Below are 22,104 nucleotides of genomic sequence, written 5' to 3'. Positions count from 1 at the left end.
TTTTCCTCTTCTCGGCTCAAAAGTCTTCAAAAAAGCTAAAAGTGATGTTAAAAGGTTAATTTATCCATTTCATTTGCCATTTATTTGTATTTGGTATTGTTTTCTGCATGTACAACTGTTAGAATAATTGTATCTAAGTCATCACAAAACTTTGTGTTTCAATGAGTTCCCGGCAAGCAGACAAAAGCTGTCTTTAATCCTACCAAGCAGAAGGCTTGTAAAACTCCACTGTGCAGGATGGGAAGCAACATGAAGGTGTTCTGTTTATTTCATGTATTGTAATCAACAGAAATATATTGTTTTGACCCAAGAACTACAAAGCGGAGAGAAAGCAGGATCTGCCCAAGTTCCATACACCTCTTCTTTGAACTCTTTTACGACCTTTTCTGTGAACTGTTTACGACCTTTTCTTTAAACCAAAGGGGATGGCTGTTTACGACCCCCGTCCCTTAGAAACAGCTGTTGCCACGTAATCAGGGAAAGTCCAAATAAAAGAGGGAGCGTACAATCTTTCGCCAAAGTGTGATGGAGACTGTACAAGTGTACAGCCCAGACGCGCTCTCCTCAAATGAGCCAAATTTTATTCTGTCTCTGATTAATTCCTTGCTTCTTGTCTCGTTTAATAGATGTCATCAGTGTTTAAACCTGACAACAACTATAAATATTCTCTGTAAAATGTTTCTTATGTTCAGATTTTGGGGTTTCTGTCACTGATTGATGGGATTTTTGCTAAAAAAAAAAAAAAAGATTCGGACATGGTCTGCTCTTTTGGAACGGACCACTAAGGAAAAGCGAGGTACACAGCACTGTACAACAAAGCATTATGACCTGTGATGGTGTAGTCAGCTGTCACTCTCATAGCGGGCGTGTAAGTTACTGCTGGCATGGCCGCTTCTTTTCCTTTCTGCTTCTTCCTATAGATGATGAAGAGGAGGAGGAAGAAGAGCACCAGTAGTACCAGCACGATGATTGCCGCGATGGCGCCGATCTGGTAGGTGTCCACCTGCATGGCGGCACTTGTCAAAGTGTTGAGGCTGCCAATGACGACGGCGGCTGTAGATGGAAGGTCGAGGACACACAAAGTTATACATTAAATACAATTAATAACTAGCTTGACTTACCTTGGTCACAACGGACACCCTTCCAGCCTGGTTGGCAGTAGCATGTGCCAGTGATGTGATCACAGGTGGCGTTATTGAGACAGTCACACACCTGACGGCAGCCATAACCATATGAACCAGAAAGACACTCTGGGGTAACAAAACAAGTCACGCTTAAAGGTAAATAAATAGCATTGATCGTATCAAGCATTGATATCAAATTGGAGTGCACACACAATGTCATCATCATCTCTCATTGCCCATCATCCAAAATCCGTATGTGAGACAAGAACACACACTCTTGTATTCTGTGGATTCTAAATCGTGAAAAACTGCGAACAGAGGCCGCTAACAATGTATATAATGGGGATTGATTTCCAAACCCCAAAACCAGTGAAGTTGGCACCTTGCTTACATCGTAAATAAATAAAAAATACAATGATTTGCAAATCCTTTTCAACCTATATTTAATTGAATAGACAGCAAAGACAAGATACTTAACGTTCGAACTGGAAAACTTTGTTAATTTTTGCAAATATTAGCTCATTTGGAATTTGAGGCCTGCAACATGTTTCAAAAAAGCTGGCACAAGTGGCAAAAAAGACCGGGAAAGTTGAGGAATGCTCATCAAACACTTATTTGAAACATTCCACAGGCTAACTGGGAACAGGTGGGTGCCATGATTTGGTATAAAAGCAGCTTCCATGAAATGCTAAGTCATTCACAAACAAGGATGGGGCGAGGGTCACCACTTTGTGAAAAAATGCGAGAGCAAATTGTTGAACAGTTTAAAAACAACATTTCTCAATGAACTATTGCAGGGAATTTAGGGATTTCCCCATCTACGGTCTGTAATATCAAAAGATTCAGACAATCTGGAGAAATCACTGCACGTAAGCAATGATATTATATTATATTACTATCCTTCGATCTCTCAGGCGGTACTGCATCAAAAAGTGACATCATTGTGTAAAGCATATCAGCACATGGGGCTCAGGAACACTTCAGAAAACCACTGTCAGTAACTACAGTTAGTCGCTACATCTGTAAGTGCAAGTCGAAACTCTACTATGCAAAGCGAAAGCCATTTATCAACAACACCCAGAAACGCTGCCGGCTTTGCTGAGCCCGAGCTCATCTAAGATGGACTGATGCAAAATGGAAAAGTGTTCTGGGGTCTGACAAGTCCACATTTCAAATTGTTTTTCGAAACTGTGGATGTCGTGTCCTCCGGAACAAAGAGGAAAAGAACCATCCAGACTGGCACAAAGTTCAAAAGCCAGCATCTGTGATGGTATGGGGGTGTATTAGTGCCCAAGGCATGGGTAACTTACACATCTGTGAAGGCACCATTAATGCTGAAAGGTACATAAAGATTTTGGAGCAACAGATGTTGCCATCCAAGCAACTTTATTATGGACGCCCCTGCTTATTTCAGCAAAACAATGCCATGCCACGTGTTACAACAGCGTGGCTTCATAGTAAAAGAGTGCAGGGACTAGACTGGCCTGCTTGTAGTCCAGACCTGTTTCCCATTGAAAATGTGTGGTGCATTATGAAGCCTTAAATACCACAACGGAGACCCTGGACTGTTGAACAACTTAAGCTGTACATCAAGCAAGAATGGGAAATAATTCCACCTGAAAAGCTTCAAAAATTGGGTCTCCTCAGTTCCCAAACGTTTATTGAGTTTTGTTAAAAGGAAAGGCCATGTAACACAGTTGTAAAAATGACCCTGTGCCAACTTTTTTGCAATGTGTTGCTGCCATTAAAATTCTAAGTTAATGATTATTTGCAAAAAACATTAAGTTTCTCAGTTCAAACATTAAATATCTTGTCTTTGCAGTCTATTCAATTGAATATAAGTTGAAAAGGATTGGCAAATCATTGTGCTCTGTTTTTATTTACTATTTACACAACGTGCCAACTTCACTGGCTTTGGGTTTTGTATTTTGCCTATAACTCAATCTAAAAAAAACATCCAGAAATCGCCAGCAATGCTCCACTTACATGCTGTAGCCTGCATATTAACCAAGTTGTCGCAACATTGTTATTGTAGAAGCTAACACAGACAAACTACTTTTCTGGCGTAGTGACACAGCGCCTTGCTCACAGCATCTTATTCCCACTACTCCTCCGGCCACTGGCGGCATTGTAAGTAAATACGTTTTGTCGATGAATCATTTTGCAATTGTGCTATATGATACCACTCCAAGGAATAGTAGCAAACACAGAAAATGCTCTCAATGGTATTGTTGACGGAAGTAGTGTTTGTTGCTATGCGCACTGTGAAATCAATGTGGCCACCTAAGAAGTTAAAGTAGTGCTTAAAATGACCAAAATACTGTAAATATTACCTTTTATCACACATGTGTCTGTTACTACATTATATATGTACTTAGAGCATGTATATAAAAAACCATTGTTGGTTTTTGGATGCTTTTTAGAGGGCTTTATCAGGCGGAATAGATTACCTGTTACCTGCATGGTTAGCTGCCTTGTGCTGGCAGTTTTTTACTATTTAGAATGCACAGAAAAGGAAAAGAGCTGTATATGATATTTAGGATTAAACAACTATTATTACATACTTTGTTCGCAATGCTGTCCCATAAAGCCAGTGCGACAGGTGCATTGTCCAGAGTTGTGATCGCAGTCTGCTCCATTCCTGCATTGGCATGTCTGTGAACAATCTTTGCCATAAAACCCCAAAGGACAACCTGAAAAAGGGAGCCATCACATGTTATAGGAGTCAAAACATTTACAGAATGCTTTCTGACAGACCATCAAATGACTGTTGTGGTACCTCAGGACACGACTGCTGCATCTGGCAAGTTTTTCTGGATATGAGTTGTCTCTCGGCTAATTGTTACCATTAAAAATTAGGGGTTATTAGCCTCCCCGCTGCTAGTTGGTGTAGATAATGTCACAGTGAACCCCGTAGTGGGCGTCCAAAACATCATCTTACTTGCTCACATTAGCTTATAGCTAGAGATGGACATACACTATATTGCCAAAAGTATTTGGCCACCCATCCAAATGATCAGAATCAGGTGTCCTAATAACTTGGCCCGGCCACAGGTGTATAAAATCAAGCACTTCGGCATGGAGACTGTTTCTACTAACATTTGTGAAAGAATGGGCCGCTCTCAGGAGATCAGTGATTTCCAGCGTGGAACTGTCATAGGATACCACCTGTGCAACAAATCCAGTCGTGAAATTTCCTCCCTCCTAAATATTCCAAAGTCAACTGTCGGCTTTATTATAAGAAAATGGAAGAGTTTGGGAACAACAGCAACTCAGCCACCAAGTGGTAGGCCACGTAAACTGACAGAGAGGGGTCAGCGGATGCTGAAGCGCATAGTGCAAAGAGGTCGCCGACTTTCTGCACAGTCAGTCGCTACAGAGCTCCAAACTTCATGTGACCTTCCAATTAGCCCACGTACAGTACGCAGAGCGCTTCATGGAATGGGTTTCCATGTCTCTGGAGTGATGAATCCCGCTTTTCCATCTGGCAATCTGATGGAGGAGTCTGGGTTTGGAGGTTGCCAGGAAAACAGTACATTTCATACTGCATTGTGCCGAGTGTGAAATTTGGTGGAGGAGGAATTATGGTGTGGGGTTGTTTTTCAGGAGATGGGCTTGGCCCTTTAGTTCCAGTGAAAGGAACTTTGAATGCTCCAGGATAGGAACGGGATGGCACTTCAAGTTCATATGTGAGTCAAGGCAGGTGGCCAAATACTTTTGGCAATATAGTGTAACTTTGTTTTTCCAAGCATGGGAAGAAGAAAGTGAGTGTGAAGTACAGTGCAAAGAAATAATCATCCATGAAAATATGGAGAAGCTGCTGATGGTGTGTTTGACGGAGAAGCAGCATTGGCAGGAGCTACCATATAAGTCCACTCTCCAAGGTAAATACTGTACATTATTATTACATTACTTGATAAAACTACTGTATTTGTTTGTTAAACATTCTGTTGTATTGTTTTTTTATACAATAGTTTTTGCTGTATGGGGGCAAGCACCAATGAAATGGATTTTGATTAATTTACTATGGGCAACGCTGTCACAGAAACAATTAAACTCATAACCAGATATACCATTGTAGTAAGACTTGATTTAAGGGTTACGATCACAATTGAGTTTTGGCTAAGTGAAGTCATTTGTTGGGATTGTTAGGTGCAAAAAATAGTTGGTATGCGACTGACGTTGTGTGCAATAAAGGCCGGTCCATCCCGGGGTGCACTTGCATTCTCCATCGTAAGCACTGCAACGAGCTCCATTGTGGCAGTTACACGTGTGGATGCAGTTTGGCCCCCACTGTCTAGGCGGACATGCTGCAAAACAGTAAAAAAAAATAAAAAATCAAGCATTATCAAGTGTAGGGCAACAGACAAACCTATTTAACAGTGTTTAATTGAAGTAAGTGAACTGACGCTGTGAACAGTCACTGCCGATCCATCCTGGAAAACACTGGCAGGATCCATCGATGGGGTTACAGGTGCCATTGTTGGTGCACCTGCAGCTCAGGGTGCACTTCTTACCATAGTAACCACTGGGACACACTGCACATAAGTCACATCATGCAATTGTCAGATGTGTTTCTTAATGACAGGAGTGCTGCCGCTACACAGGGATAAAACGTATGTATAGATTTGAACAGTTTTGTTTAGATCGGGGGTCAGCAACCCGCGGCTCTTTAGTGCCGCCCTAGTGGCTCCCTGGAGCATTTTTAAAAAAGGATTGAAAATGGAAAAAGATGTGGGAAAAACGCAACAGGTCGTTTACATGTAAAATCTTCCACTCCTTTGTTTCATTTTGTCCAACAAACGTTTTATGCTGTGCGTGAATGCACAAAGGTGCGCTTTGTTGATGTTATTGACTGGTTGGAGTGCTAATCAGGCATATTTGGTCAGAGCATGACTGCAAGCTAATCAATGCTAACATGCTATTTAGGCTAGCTGTATGTACATATTGCATCATCATAACTTATTTGTAGGTATATTTGAGCTCATTTAATATCCTTTACTTTTATCCTCTTTGTATATAATTTATATATGCATGTCTCATCATGACACATTATCTGTATGTAATATTGGCTGCATTGTGTGCCATGTTGTTCCAGACCACAGCAAACATTACCTAGCTTGCCAAAGATTATAATAAATCTATTAAAGGAACACAGCCTGCCATTTCCTTTAACTTGGGGACACACATCTATACCTTTGGACATTAAAAGCTAGTAATTTCCAGGAGTTATCTCACCCTCTGAGTAACCTCTGATTTACTAATGGTTTCTAATGATGAAATTGTGTGACGTATTAAGATGTAAGTGTGTTCATGTTCGAAATAAACTAAAGAAAGAAAGAAAGAAATGTTGTAAAAATGTGTAGAATAAATATTACATTTCATCATTTCTGTCAACGAAGATTTGCTTCAGCCTGCGACATATAGACATTTTGATAGTAGGCTAATAAAGCTAATATAGACACTTACGTCATGTGTTGCCTTCATTATAAGACTTATATACAGCTTTTATTTTTTTGCGGTTTCAGACATACTATTTTTTGTATTTTTGGTCCAATATGGCTCTTTCAACGTTTTGGGTTGCCGACCCCTGGTTTAGATAAATGTCTTTCACTTTTTGGTGCAGGTTTGGTATAAAAAGTAGGTCTCAGCTCACCCTCATTGCAAAGTGCTCCCTTGAAGCCGGGGAGACAGTCACACTGGCCGCTTATATGGTGACATGGTCCATTGCTGTGGACGCACTGCGGACATGTCTGACTACAACGGTGACCAAAGTAACCCGGGGAGCAGACTGCAAAGACAAAGATTGGATAATGTAACTCATGTAATGGTATAGCAAAAACAATTCACTCAATATTCATAACTGTTAGGGATGGGCACCAAAGGTGGTACTTTTAGATCAGTGGTTCTTAACCTGGGTTCGATCGAACCCTAGGGGTTCGGTGAGATGGCCTCAGGGGTTCGGTGGAGCCTCCGCCGTGGAGGTCAAGCCACACCCGACTCATCGTGTACATAAACACTTCTCGCTATCGGCATATTATGGATACGGCAACAGCAGAAGTCAAACTGATTTGCAGGTGTGTAATTTGTTGTGAGTTCATGCACTGTGTTGGTTTTGTTCTTTGAACAAGGTGATGTTCATGCACGGTTCATTTTGTGCACCAGTAAAAAATCATATAAATTTGTCTTGATTTTGAAAAAAAAAACATTATATTTTTCACTAAAGAAGGGTTCGGTGAATGTGCATATGAAACTGGTGGGGTTCGGTACCTCCAACAAGGTTAAGAACCACTGGTTTAGAGGTACCAACTGAATTCCGCTCGGGTATTGATTGACGTAAAATTAAACGCTACAATATTTCGATATCTTTGTTGCAAGTGGCGTCACGTGCGGTTGCAGACTCGGCATCAGCTCAAACACTTGGCTGGGAAACAAGCCCTCAAAGTGGACTACCTCTAGGTAATGTTCTGTCAATTTATAACAGGAAACCTATAATTATAGTTGCATATTACTTACATATACGAAGTCTTCAAGGCGAAGCATATTAGAAAGTATCCAGTAACAAACGTGTCTGCATCATTCAATTAACTGCATCATGAGCTTAACTCAAGGAATTACTGTGACCACTTAGTGTCTCCAAACACAAATGACCACTCCAATTCAATTTAAAGACAGCATTAGTCCATTCCAGACGGTTGAAAATAAATAGATTAGTGATCATGCCTTTTCTAACATGCCTCACTGTAAAATGAATCAAATATGTCCTAGGATTCAACCTGATATCGTATCGGATTACATCGCTATTGGCCAATACTATAAACTGCAATATTGGTATCGCAATGTAAGGGAAAAAGTTATATTGGAACATACAGGCTGTATACCCACATACTGACATACCTTAATAATAATCACAGCAAAACCAAAATAATTACTGAGCCAAGCAAAATGTGCAATAAAACATGCTTGTGAATGCTATGTTTTGTGGCAAACTACTGTAAATGTGATAAACATTGCAAATAAATACAATATGAAATGAATAATTTTGAGTGCTACTGTATTCCACTTGTTGCCTCATTGAAGGCTGGATATCACGGTCAGTGAATTTTGGGGGCTCCACTAAAAATTTCATATATCGAACAAAACTTGTGGAATCACATACTTCTCTGACAGGTGGTGCCTCTGAATCCTGGCGCACACTCGCAGGTTCCTTCATCTGGGGTGCAAGACGCTCCATTTTTGCAGTGGCAGGCAAGTGAGCAGTTTGGGCCCCAGCGGCCCTCTGCACATACACTGTCACAATGGATACCTGCCCACAAACAAACACACAACAATGTCATCTATGAAGGGTTTTGACATTGTCCTGACAATGACATCCATTGTCCTTTACCTGTCCAACCAGGCAGGCAGCGGCAGTGTCCGGTGGAGTGATGACATCCGTCGGCATGACTGCAGTCACAGCGCTCTTTACAGCTGAGACCATAGGTACCGTCCTAAAGGAGACTTGTTATTTTCTAGTTCTGTGTGTTATAGTAATTTGAGAGAAAGTTTTGAAGACTTCCGGTGTTCCGACCTGGCAATCGAGTTCACATCTCTGGCCTCTCCAGCCTGCAGCACAGGTACAGTGACCGGTCACGGCATCACATGCACCTCCATTTCCACACAAACAGGTCATGTTACAGCCGAGACCCCACGTGCCACTGGGACAATTGATAGAGCAGTCCACTCCATGCCACCCTGGTTAAAGCAGGTATGTCATTATTAAGAGCAATGCAACACAGTATGTTAATTTCTTATTCATAATGTACAATGAAATGGGCCCTCTGCAATAAATTCTGTATTAAGGTAGTGGGTTGCCCCAGTGTGTTCCATAATACCGTTGGAACCAGATCCAGATCTTTCATCAAAACCTTGTCAGGGAACGAGTTACAAATTGCTGTGAAGTAGAACAGTCCCCTCTCGCCACATCGTGCTTCAAATATTACGTTTTAAATTGAGTTTTCCCCCCGCGACCACAAAAGGGACAAGCGGTAGAAAATGGATGGATGGATGGATGGATGTATTGTGTCATGATATGATTTGGGTTTGGTAGTTTTTCTGTTTTAGTCTGTTCCCTAGGTGCACCCTTTCCTTGTTTTCTGTTGGTTTCCATGGGCACTGATTCTCCTCACCTGTCTTAGTTTTGCAATTAGTGTTCCCACCTGATGTTTTGGTTAATCACTCCCCTTTATAGTTTCCTGTCACCCAGCAGTAGTTGCTGGGTCGATGTTTGCAATAGGCAACATTTACGTTCTCCTGGTTTTCTCCTCGCTCTAGAGATTCTTCTATACACTAGCATTCCTCGTTTTCCACCGTTGGTGACATTTTGGTTTGTTTTAGCTCCACGCTTGTTAGCGTCTTTAGTTTTGTATTTTTGTCCTGCATTTAATTTATTAAAGAAAGCTTAATATTACCTGTACGTCACTCCTGCTTGTTTCCTGCGTTGGAGGGGAACACGACAATCGCAGCCATGCGACGAAGACGTAACATATTGTATGCATTACTGTGCAGTGTTTGTATTTGTCCATCCATCCATCCATCTTCTTCCGCTTATCTGAGGTCGGGTCACGGGGGCAGCAGCCTAAGCAGGGAAGCCCAGACTTCCCTGTCCCCAGCCACTTTGTCCAGCTTTTTCCGGGGGATCCCGAGGCGTTCCCAGGCCAGTCGGGAGACATAGTCTTCCCAACGTGTCCTGGGTCTTCCCCGTGGCCTCCTACCGGTCGGACGTGCCCTAAACACCTCCCTAGGGAGGCGTTCTGGTGGCATCCTGACCAGATGCCTGAACCACCTCTTCTGGCACTTCTCAATGTGGAGGAGCAGCGGCTTTACTTTGAGCTCCCCCGGATGGCAGAGCTTCTCACCCTATCTCTAAGGGAGAGCCCCGCCACCCGGCGGAGGAAACTCATTTCGGCCGCTTGTACCCGTGATCTTGTCCTTTCGGTCATAACCCAAAGCTCATGACAATAGGTGAGGATGGGAACGTAGATAGACCGGTAAATTGAGAGCTTTGCCTTCCGGCTCAGCTCCTTCTTCACCACAACGGATCGATACAGCGTCCGCATTACTGAAGACGCCGCACCGATCCGCCTGTCGATCTCACAATCCACTCTTCCCTCACTCGTGAACATTTGTATTTGTCATTCGATAAAAATATTCACCAAAGAAACAAAAACACCCGGCTAATCTTGTTGCTATCTTCACTGCGACAATCAAGTTTATTAACTTTTCGATGCACTTCATCTTCATCTCCTGCCTCATGAATAAAAATATCTCCACATTGGTTAGCCATATATGTGAGCAATATCGAAAGACGAGGTGTGAGACGTACCGATACTAGAATGCTATTTAATGCTAACAAAACTGCTATTAGCTGTCCAGGTAATGCTTAGTGGAAATAAACTCTGTTGATTCACCTCATCTTCAACATCATCAGCTCCACATGACATTGGTGAGCCTTTGGCGTGAGCGATGTGGAGTGACAACGTGGGACACCTAATGCTAACAACACTGAATGCTAACAACACGGCTAATGGTTGTAGCTGCAACTGTCAAGTTGGCCAATTTTTGGCAGAACAACTTAAGCCTGTGGTTTCATCACATGGAAGCCCAGTCCTAACTTAGAGGAATTACCCAGGATATTAGTTAGGGCTGCGCAATGAATCGAATTTGAATCGTGATCACGATTAAATGAGGGTGATCGCCGGCAATATTAAGTTAACTGATGGACCCCAGAAGGATGTTCCAATAGCAGCAGAAGTGCACTTTTTGGAGAGCTGTATTATTTTCAGTTTTGTGCCCAAGGGACTGATTTTATTTAACACTATATTATTATTTATACACTTATAGTGATCACAGAGACAGGTTGTTTTTGTGTTACTGTATATATTTGTTTTTCTGAAAAATCCCACTTGATATACTTTGGGTAACAACAGTCAATATTTATTTTTTTATTTAATTTTTTTAGGGGGGTAACAACAGTCAATATTTATTTATTTGTTTTATTTTATTTTTTTCTTATAAAATAAAAGTGAGCTTTTGTTAAACCAAATATTGTGTTTTTTTTTCCATATACAACAACCTATCTGGATTCGATAAGAGAATCGATAAGGAATCGGTTCGATAAGAGGATTCGATAATGGGCTCGAACTCAATAATTTCTTATCAAACATCATCCCTAATATTAACATTTAAAAAGCAGTGTCCGCTGCATATCAATTAAAGTACTTTCACAACCAACAATCAGCCAACCACCAGGGAGCGAGCGAAAGACAGTGGACTCGTGTGATTCTTTAGAATAAAAGAATAAAAATATGTTACAGTTATCTTATTGTTCTTCAGCTCACCTGGTTTACAGAAGCAGGACCCATCCACAGGTGAGCATTGAGCTCCATTCTTACAGTTACAGGTGGATGAGCATTTGGCTCCATGAGATCCTGCTGGGCACGGCACTGAGCAGTCCAAAGCCTGAAAAAATGAAGCACGACTAGATCAGAGGCGACTTCTGTAATTCTGGCTAACAATTTTTGTGCATTTAAGCCAATAATAATACCGTGTTGTGCCACTAGTTAGGGGTTATGACATGTAAGGTGCCAATGTAAATGCCTAATATAACACTTTAATCAAGCCTAGACTATATATCTATGATGCCGCCATCATGCGCTCTACTTGTAATGTTTTAACTCGGCATTTACACCCAAAGTAACCAGCATTAACCAGTAGGAGGTGTTTAAACTGAACACCTTCCTCATTATTAATGATTAATTTGGTCTACCACCTACTGGTTTGAGCTGTTAGAGTATGGTAGTAACCATTATGCTGAAGTCATGCTGCATTGCCCAGTCGTTTTTTTGCAGGATTTTTTTTGTGATTGTTGTGGTCTAAAATGCCTGAATTCGCGGCAGCTTTTTCAAAAGGTTACAAAAAACGTTGCAATGTTTTGTTTCTTGTGATTTCATGAATTTGTTATCAATTATTTAAGTGTTCCTTGTAACCTTAACCTCAAAAAGCTCAGGATTTTGTCAAACGGTGGAAAATAAATACCGTATATTCCATACCATAAGGCGTATTTAAAATCCTTTTTTTTCCTCAAAACTCGACAGTGCGCCTTATAACCCTGTGCGCCTAATGTACGGAATAATTCTGGGTTTGCTTACCGACCTCAAAGCTATTTTATTTGGTCCATGGTGTAATGATAAGTGTGTCCAGTGGCAGTCAAACATAAGAGATACTTGTAGACTGTAATATGATGGCAATATGACTCAAGTAAACACCAACATTTTAAATGTTCCATTGAAAATATAAAAACAATACACACGACGCTCAAAAATCTATCAAAATGTTTTAGTACGACTTTGGTAAGCTATGAAGCCGCACCGCTTGATGTGCTTCAACATACAAGTATTATTATGGTGTGTGTATAAGGCAAGACATATTTACTGCAGTTTTGTTTCGCAATATTATGCAAAAGCAACTTTTCTTAACTTGTGGTACCTGCTGATCTGTATTTGGGATCTGCATTAATACTGAAAAATTGCACATGTCCGCCTTTGTAGTCCGTGCCGACACCGTAGTCAATAAGCTTCTTCTTTTTGTCTATCTTCTTGTTGTGGGACATTCATCCTCCGCTGTTGCCATTTCTAATATAAAGTAGTGTAAAGTTCTTACTTATATCTGTCAGTAAACTCGCCATGAAAGCGCTAAAACATACCGTTGTAGTGAGTTTACATTATTCACCCAAGGAACTTCAGTTATTAGAGAGTTCCGGTTGGACTAAGTAAACACTATATGGCAATAAAAGCCCATACTCAGAGCAAATTACTGAACTGTTTCAATTCATTATAACTAATAACAGTAATACTTGATTATAAAGAAAGAAACCTCAGAAAAGGCTTTCTTATTGTCCAATGTCTGCTTTGTCGTACACAAGTTGCAGAAATTCTCCGTGAATGTTTTACGTTTAAAAAATGTTTGTCATTTTAGAACATTCTTTTATGTTCCCACACAATTACCCTCACACGTTAAGAGCATTTGTGAACAGTTGAGGGTAATCTATAGTGCCATTTTTTGTTGGTAAATGAGAGATTATTATCATACTTCAACATATCTGTCATGTAAATGCTGCCTCTTTGCTAGGTCAGCATTGATAATTAAAATATGCATACATATATACATGCATATATATATATATATATATATATATATATATATATATATATATATATATATATATATATATATATATATATATATATATATATATATATATATATATATATGTATATGCATGTATGTATGTCTTAATTGTCTCACCCTGGATAAATAAATGTTAAGAATATATTTACATATTTTATATATATATATACATATATATATGTATATATATATATATATATATATATATATATATATATATGTATATATATATGTATATATATATATGTCTATATATATGTATATATATATATATGTCTATATATATGTATATATATATATATGTCTATATATATATATATATATATGTCTATATATATATGTCTATATATATATATATATATATGTCTATATATATATATATATATATATATAGACATATATATATATATATATATATGTATGTATGTAAACATGTAAACCAGGAAGTGAGGATGCTGGTATGTTTGTGTACTAGATTACCCAGAAGGCTTAGCATCGCTTAGACCAGGGGTGTCAAACGTACGGCCCGCGGCCATCAGGCCTGGAACAGGTTTTGTCCAGCCCGCGGGATGAGGTTGCTAAGTATAAAAATGAGCCGAAATTTTTGAATGAAAGAAACTGCTGTTCTAAATGTGTCCACTAAATGTCGCAATAGCAATTATTTGTATCTTTGTAGATGATACTACATATGTAACCACATGATGTCAGTGCACCAGTCGAGGAAAATGAGCACACTATAATAATAAATGATAAATGCATCAATAACATCATGTAATTTGATTTTGATATTTTTTTTTTTATCTTGAAAGATTGAAAATTAACACCAATGATGAACATTATCACATAATTTATTCAGAAAGTATACATAACGACAAATAAAGAGAATACTGCAACATGTAAGTGTAAAAAAAAAACAACAACAATATGATTTGTATATTTTCAGAATGTGCTTGTTCTATTTCTGTACAAAGAAAACAATCTTAAGTTATCTTTGTTTTTAAGTTATCATGCCATAATTTTAGCAGTCCGGCCCACTTGGGAGTACATTTTTCTCCATGTGGTCCCCGATCTAAAATTAGTTTGACACCCCTGGTTTAGACGCTGAAAGAAAAAATTAAATTGGTGAAAATGACACTGATTGGACAAAATGTCCAGGGAAAGTTGCGGGTATTGGACAAAGTTGCCAGGTAGCGCATACGTTGCGAGTATTGGTTTAATTGAGTGATTAGGCACGACTTCCCAAATTCATGGAGGGACTGACTGCTGTTTGCTTTTGACCACTTGCTAGGCAATTCAAACTTTATCAATGTAAGGCAAATGACATCAGATTCTGCCAAAAACTTTGGATAGCCAAATTGGACAACATTAAATAAATACATCTTTAAATAATTACTTAAATGTGTCATTAATTCATCAAATCATTTAATAAATCATGAAATAACTAAATCAATAATTAATTACATCATTACATGTAATTTACATTAAATAAATCAATGACACATTTAATAACACTTTGTATTTAATTCCAAATATAATTAGTTAATGATGCATTTACTTTAAAAAAAAATTTAAAATTTAAAATGTTCCTATAAATGGAAAATAATTCCTTAAAAAATCTGCAAACGTGGGGATTTCCTACACAGCTCTGTTATGCTTAACAACTGTGTTTTTTTTATTTATTATGGCCAGCTTGACAGTAAAATTAAAAATCTGTTTATGTATCATGCACAGGCAATTATTGACATGACAAAAAGTTTACCGTGAAGCCTGGAGCACAAACACACGCTCCTGTCACACTGTGGCAGTCTGCACCGTTCTGACACTGGCACACCTGCTGGCAGGACTCCCCGTAGAACCCCGGAGTACACGACTCATTGCAGTAGAGGCCAGACCAACCTGACAGACACGTGCACTCCCCTGACATTGGATGGCAACTGGGGACGAGAAGAACACAACCCTATTATGGTGAGGACCTGCCTTTTTCTCAAGTCAGGGGTGCCAAAAGTGTGGCCTGAGGGCCTTTTGCTCTAACAGCCCATTAGAGTTACCACCTTTACTAAAAAATAAATAAAATACATAACTGGAATGACGGCAAATAGGTGTAATGTCACGAGAAAAAGTTGAAATGTTGACACTAATAACACAAGGCAGACATGCAGATTGTTTTTTATTTAAACAAATAATATGTTGTAGGGATGTCCCAATCCAGTGTTGGTATTGGATATCGGTCCAATATCAGCAACAACAAAAAAAGTATCAAATATTTATTGTTGTATATCACTTACACATAGTCCCCAAACTGATTAGAAAGTTAAAAAAAAACATGCCCATATCATTTAACTTACTGCATCATGAGCAATGGATTATTGTAGCCAGTAGTTGTCAATAAAACACTAATTAAAGTTAAAGTACCACTGAAAGTCACACACACACACTAGGTGTGGTGAAATTACCCTCTGCATTTGACCCATCCCCTTGTTCCACCCCCTGGGAGGTGAGGGGAGCAGTGAGCAGCAGCAGTGGCCGCACTCCAGAATCATTTTGGTGATTTCACCCCCGATTCCAACCCTTGATGGTGGGTAATGGGTCCGATTTTTATAGTCTTTGGTATGACTCGGCCGGTGTTTGAACTCACAACCTACCAATCTCAGGGCGGACACTCTAACCACAAGGCCACTGAGCAGGCAATTACCACTCTTCAATTTAAAGACAACAAATGTTCATTATAGACAGTTAATAATAGGTTAGTCTTTTTCATCCCGACTACTGTTCTCTGATAGACTCATTTCACTATGACTCAATTCCGGTTCTGTAGAAGCATTTAAGTCCCATCTTAAAACTCATTTGTATACGCTAGCCTTTAAATAGACCCCCTTTTAGACAAGTTGATCTGCTGTCTCTTTTCTGCTCTGCCCCCCTCTCCTGTGTGGAGAGGTCATTAGATGACCACAAATGACGCGCTAGCTGTTCAAAGTCGGGCCACTCATCCGTGCATCAGTTGGGGACGTCTCTCCAATTAAGATGATCCCCTGCTGGCCCCACTATGGACTGGACTCTCACACTATTAACTAGATCCACTTGACGTCCATTGCACCGGTCACCCAGGGGGGGTTCCCCACATCTGCGGTCCCCTCCAAGGTTTCTCATTGTAGCCCATTAGGTTGAGTTTTTCCTTGCTCTGATGTGGGATCTGAGCCGAGGATGTAGTTGTGGCTCGTGCAGCCCTTTCAGACACTATAGCCCTTTAAGGGCTTTATAAATAAACTTTGATTGATTGATTGACTTGATCAAACCTTTTCTAACATTTGACACTACAAAATAATAAAAGTGTGCCGATATCGTATCGGTATCGGCTAATTGTCAAGGCTGCATCGGTATCGTATCGGAAGTGAAGGACACCCCTAATATATTGTATTGGTTTTGAAAATAAAAATGACCAAAATTGTCCTTGTATTATTTGACTTTTGTTTTTTGAAAGTTTGGACACCCTTGTTTTTAAGTTGTTAGTCATATTTGAAACAATACAGTACTGTCAATAATTTAGGTTTTTTGGTGAAGGGGGAAAAAATATATATTTTTGTATTTTGACAAATGGATCTCTATTCCAGAAAAAAATCATTAAAATAATAAGAATAATAATGATAATTGAAGAAAAAAAAACAGGTAACACTTTAGTATGGGGAACATATTCACCATTAATTAGTTGCTTATTAACATGCAAATTAGTAACATATTGGCTCTTAATGAGTCATTATTAAGTACTTATTAATGCCTTATTCTGCATGGCCTTATTATACAACCAGTAAGCCATTAACTAAGAGTCTTCCCTCAATAACCTCAGAATTATTGCTTATTAGTAACCCATTATAACTAATAACAGTAATACTTATATGTACCCCTAGTGTCCAAATAACTCTAAATTAAGTCTTTGTTACCTAGAATATGTTCCCCAGAATATGTTCCCCATACTAAAGTGTGGGGAACAAAACACAATTAATAACAATAATAACAGAAAAGTTTTTCCAAGATGTAGCAGAAAAGACAAGGCTAAGCTTTGTTTTTCTTTTGTAAATAATTAAATAATTTGTATATTTAAAGGACCGCCACAATCGGTCCTTTAAATATACAAATTATTTAATTATTATCCGGGAGGAGCTGGACGAAGTGGCTGGGGAGAGGAAAGTCTGGGCTTCCCTGCTTAGGCTGCTGCCCCCGCGACCCGACCTCGGATAAGCGGAAGAAGATGGATGGATGGATGGATGGTATATTTAAAGGTAGGTATTGTGATTAAGATGTGATTAAAATGAGGACCACGGGGCATCCATGTGGAAAAATAGCCTTTTAAGTATTCTCCTTGCTTAATTGTTGAGATACAACATCTTCAGTTTAGATGATGATAAAACAAAACATCTGTTCACAAAACTGTGGCTTGAACCCAGCATGAACCTATCTATATATCTATCCATCTATAAGAGTACTGTAGTAGTATTATTAGTATCATTATAAAACGACCTGCAGAAGACATGTGTTGAATATGTGCTGGTCCAGCAGATACAGGAGCAGCATTGAGAATGACAAGAACAGCTGCTCTCTCTGACAACACATGCACTTTTTAACTGATCAGTGACAGTTACTGAACCACAGCTGTCAAAATAATTCCACACAGTGAAACCTCTAAAGTCAAAGGGGTTTTAATATTGAAAAAAAGAGGAGAAATCTAATTTAAAAGATCTGTATGCTCGTACAACACTTAAAACTTTTAGTATATCAGTAGGTGGAATTAAATTATGGAACGGATTAACCAAATAAATTAAACAAAGCACCAATATGATTCAGTTTAAGATACGGTTCAAACTACAAGTGTTCACCAAGTACACAGAACAAGAATTATGATGAACATCTCGAACCCTTTTTTTAATTATTTTTTATTGAGACAACGATTATTGATGTATTTAATAATTGTATGTTTACTATGGTATATTATTTATTTATATTTATTCGTTCATTGTTCTGTTACAGAGAAAAAGGTAATGGGATAAAATTGCTATGATATGAAAAGAGGTAGGATTAAATAAGCTCTGCTTCTTCCTACTCCTTTTCGGACATGCTGTAATGAAACAACTGGAAACTGAACTGAACAACTTCAGAATCGGCAATCGGTAAAATAAGTATTTTGCAATACCCTGACTGATACAGGAATTAGGAATCACACTGCAAATTATTAGCCATCAAGGTTTAAAATTGTGTTTTGAGAAAATTCCCTAGTTTTAAGAGCTATTTACTTATTTATAGTCACTGACTAATCTTAATTTTAGCATCAATAGTTATATTTTTCAATTGTAGTTTAAAAATATTGAAATTGAGAAAATAACTATTTCAATTAAAAAAAAAAATAAAAAAAAAAATTGTGTAAAGATTCGGCAACATCTTGAGGATGTTAATTTTAAGAATTGCAAGTTGAATAATGTTTGTTTTCAGAATAAAATGCTTATTTCTATCTTAAAAGTCCTGCTAATTTCTAGATATACAAATCTTAATTTAGGATGTCTTATCAAGTAAAATTATCAAATTAATTTCACAATTTTTTAGTATTTTCCTAAAATCTAGTGTTTTTATCTTATATGTTGACCGATGTGTACCTTTCACATTTGAACCGACACGGTACCAGTAACTACTCGGTACCTACAAACCTTTACTTAACGATACCAATTTTCGCTACTGTACTTTTGTGTGTGTTTATAGGTTAAAAAAAGTTGTAGGAATGAAATCTCTCTTTCTTTTTTTTATGTAACATTTAATAGTGAAATAATGATAACTATGCTGTCCAGTTGTTGTATCTGGTTTTCTTAAACTTCTGAGCCTCATTTGCAAGTGTAATATAATAGTCATCGCATGTAGTTGCTATTCCAAGGCGTTAGATGGTAGTAGTGTATAGACTGTTGTGCGTTGCCGAGTAAGGAAGTAGTCTTTGCTATTAAGTTAAATTTGTCAGTTTTGTCTTTTGTTTGTTATTGTTTGTTGTTACACATCAGCTGTTTGATTGTAACATGCATCTTTGTTAATAGTTTTCATTATTGCATTTGGAGGTGTTGAAATCCACATGAAAATTGGCTAATGCCAATCAGCAGCATGTATAATGCATATTTATTGTAAATTAGCATCAAGCTCATGCATTTTGCAAAAGCAGAGCCTTAATGTACGTTCAAGCGTTTTCTATCAGGCGAGCTTTCTTTGTTGGCGTGGAAAACTGCAACATTAACTACAGCAGGGGTGCCCAAAGAGGGGCTAGGGGGCCAAATTTGGCCATTTAACCATTTAACATATTTGACCCTATGTGGATTAGAGAAAATCATTGGTAAATTTAAAGAAAAACTGAGATTTGAAATTGAAATGTTGCCTATCATTTACTATCCCAAAGTGAGACAAGAACACACACATTTAAAAAGAGTAAAAATCTACTAGCAAGAGGCAACTAAAATAACTAAGGCAGTGTGGATTTACTTACTCCACCTAATATTGTACAGTATAACGTTGCTAATAAAATACCGTGGTACAAATGAATTCAAAACGATACTTTTCAAATACTGGGTTTGGAGAGGAAGAATGGCAAAAAAACGGCATTTCTACTAGTTAATAAAGAGCATGCGTGAAGCGCAATATGGAGGTATTTGGGCTTCAAAACTACAGATAAAGGTGGCGCTTTAAACACGGAAGTGCCACGCTGGAAGCAGTGCAAGTGCTTCTTTAAAACATGTCTCGCCAAAGGTGACATTAAAGTATTAAAATATTTGCTTCAAACTCAGGTACACATTTAAATAACAATCATCCAGACCTGCACAATGACTTTTTAAGGTAATGGAGATAATCAGCTCCACTGTTGTGCACATATAGATGTGTAGACGTGCACACAGCTGTTTGGCTTGTTGCCAATTTATTAGCGGATTCAAAACCGGCAACGTAGAGTAAACTGTGTAGCCCTTTGAGACACTTGTGATTAAGGGCTATATAAATAAACTTTGATTGATTGACTGCATTTTATTACAAATTCCTATAGTTTGTGTCTTATATTTTCTAGCTGCACGGTGGCAGAGAGAAAGAGATTACAGGGCGTCATAAACGCGGCCCAGAGGATCACTGCATGTCCTCTTACATCTCTAGAGGACCTGTATAAGAGACAGGAGAGCAAACAGCATCCTCAGGGACTCATCCCACCCAGGTCACCACTAGCTTGAACTCTTACCCTCAGGGAGGCGCTATAAGTCCATCAAAGCAAGGACAAATAGACTGAAAAACAGTTTCTATCCTAGAGCTGTTATTGCCCTAAACTCTGCACTTACCTGAACACTCACCACTTTATTACTTGCTTACCTCTGATAGAGATCTGCTGTGCAATATGTTTTTAACATTTTATTATGTTTATAAATTTTAAATTGTTTTATTATTGTTGTTGTCTTAAGACTATTTTATGTAGGTTTGTTTTAAAAGCACTGAGCTGGATTGCTGTCCAATTTCGTTGTTTCCATACAATGACAATAAAGGTATTCTAATTCTGATTCTGATATTTAACAATGTGTGTTTTACCTGCTACATGTCTTGTCTGTGTACTTTTAGCCATAGTTTTGTCTGTAGTATTTACTAATGTTATTTCTCTTAAAGCACAGACCAGGAGTGGCAAACATAAATCATGAAACATTTAATACAATGTCAATAAAGCTTTCTATTCTATTCTAGCCTATTCCTAGATTATGGCAGATTATTACAGTTTTATATGAGTGCAATAAAAAAACCCACTGTGTTTAATGCATTTTAAAAAAAAATGTGTCTTCTAAAATTGCTTTTGAGTGCAATAAGAAACATATGTGTAATGTATCGTAAGAGTTTGTGTTAAAATTAAGCCAATATAGACATTTGTATGTTGTCCCCTTTACTTGGAAAAGTATCGAAAAGTATTAAAAAGTATTGAAATACATTTTGGTACCGGTACCAAAATATTGGTATCGGCATTACCTTAACTTTGTTCCTGTGCGTTGTATTCACAAAACGCATACTTCTGTCAACAACTACAGTATTACCACTAATCATGGCAGACTTCCTAAGAGCTAATGAGGACTACTTTGGGACAACAATTACTTTATCTTTTTGGACTAGAATATAAATAGGATGAGTGGTCCATACCGGATTTTTTCAAAAATCAGATTTTTTTCCAGCTGACTGAGTAAAAGGGGATCTTTCTTAGATTAGAAAGTTGACCGGATTCCGTAAATAAACAAGGACGTCGCTACTACTACTACAAAATACAAACGTTTGTAAAATAAAAGTCGCCACTGTCAGGAACTCGCATGGCTGCGGTATTTGTGACCCCAAGATGCAGGAACCAGGAGAGTGATGGGCAGGTAAGATGCTTTTAATATCACTAACATAGGAAGATCAGTCATGCATGCAAACGGTTCTCAACAATAGTCAATCCTCTAGCACTGAGGAGCGCGCGAGACAGGCATAAATAGAAGCCTGCAGATTATTACCAGGTGTAGACCGGCTGAAAATCACAAGCAGGTGAGGGGAAAACAGCGCTCAGTGGGAAAAGCAGGAAATAGAACCAAACTAAGAGCACTGATAGGAAATAAACACATAACAAGGAAGCACAAACAGAAATGAAGTGACAGATCGTCACAGCCACACCTTAAAAATGAATTTTTTTAATGTCAAAATAAATTAAAGTACCGTATTTTTCTGACTATAAGTCGCAGTTTTT

General features: G+C 38.4%; 1 protein-coding gene across 2 annotated transcripts in view; it reads right to left on the bottom strand.

The window, feature by feature from the left end:
• megf10 (multiple EGF-like-domains 10) overlaps positions 1-22,104 on the bottom strand; it is a 134,247-nt gene that overhangs the window by 11,667 nt on the left and 100,476 nt on the right. For both annotated transcript variants that reach the window (XM_062031517.1, XM_062031516.1), the window contains exons 10-20: positions 15,112-15,286; positions 11,504-11,624; positions 8,695-8,858; positions 8,512-8,614; positions 8,284-8,430; positions 6,781-6,915; positions 5,534-5,662; positions 5,306-5,434; positions 3,689-3,817; positions 1,122-1,250; positions 829-1,053 (exon numbers count right to left, since the gene is read on the bottom strand). In XM_062031517.1, the coding sequence (XP_061887501.1) occupies positions 829-1,053; positions 1,122-1,250; positions 3,689-3,817; positions 5,306-5,434; positions 5,534-5,662; positions 6,781-6,915; positions 8,284-8,430; positions 8,512-8,614; positions 8,695-8,858; positions 11,504-11,624; positions 15,112-15,286 (1,586 nt within the window). The remainder of the gene's footprint in view (positions 1-828; positions 1,054-1,121; positions 1,251-3,688; positions 3,818-5,305; positions 5,435-5,533; positions 5,663-6,780; positions 6,916-8,283; positions 8,431-8,511; positions 8,615-8,694; positions 8,859-11,503; positions 11,625-15,111; positions 15,287-22,104) is intronic.

Source organism: Entelurus aequoreus, linkage group LG21, assembly GCF_033978785.1.
Source record: "Entelurus aequoreus isolate RoL-2023_Sb linkage group LG21, RoL_Eaeq_v1.1, whole genome shotgun sequence".
Classification (NCBI taxonomy): Eukaryota; Metazoa; Chordata; class Actinopteri; order Syngnathiformes; family Syngnathidae; genus Entelurus; species Entelurus aequoreus.
Note: the sequence above shows the minus strand (reverse complement) of the source record. Positions and strands in the feature narration are given on the sequence as shown.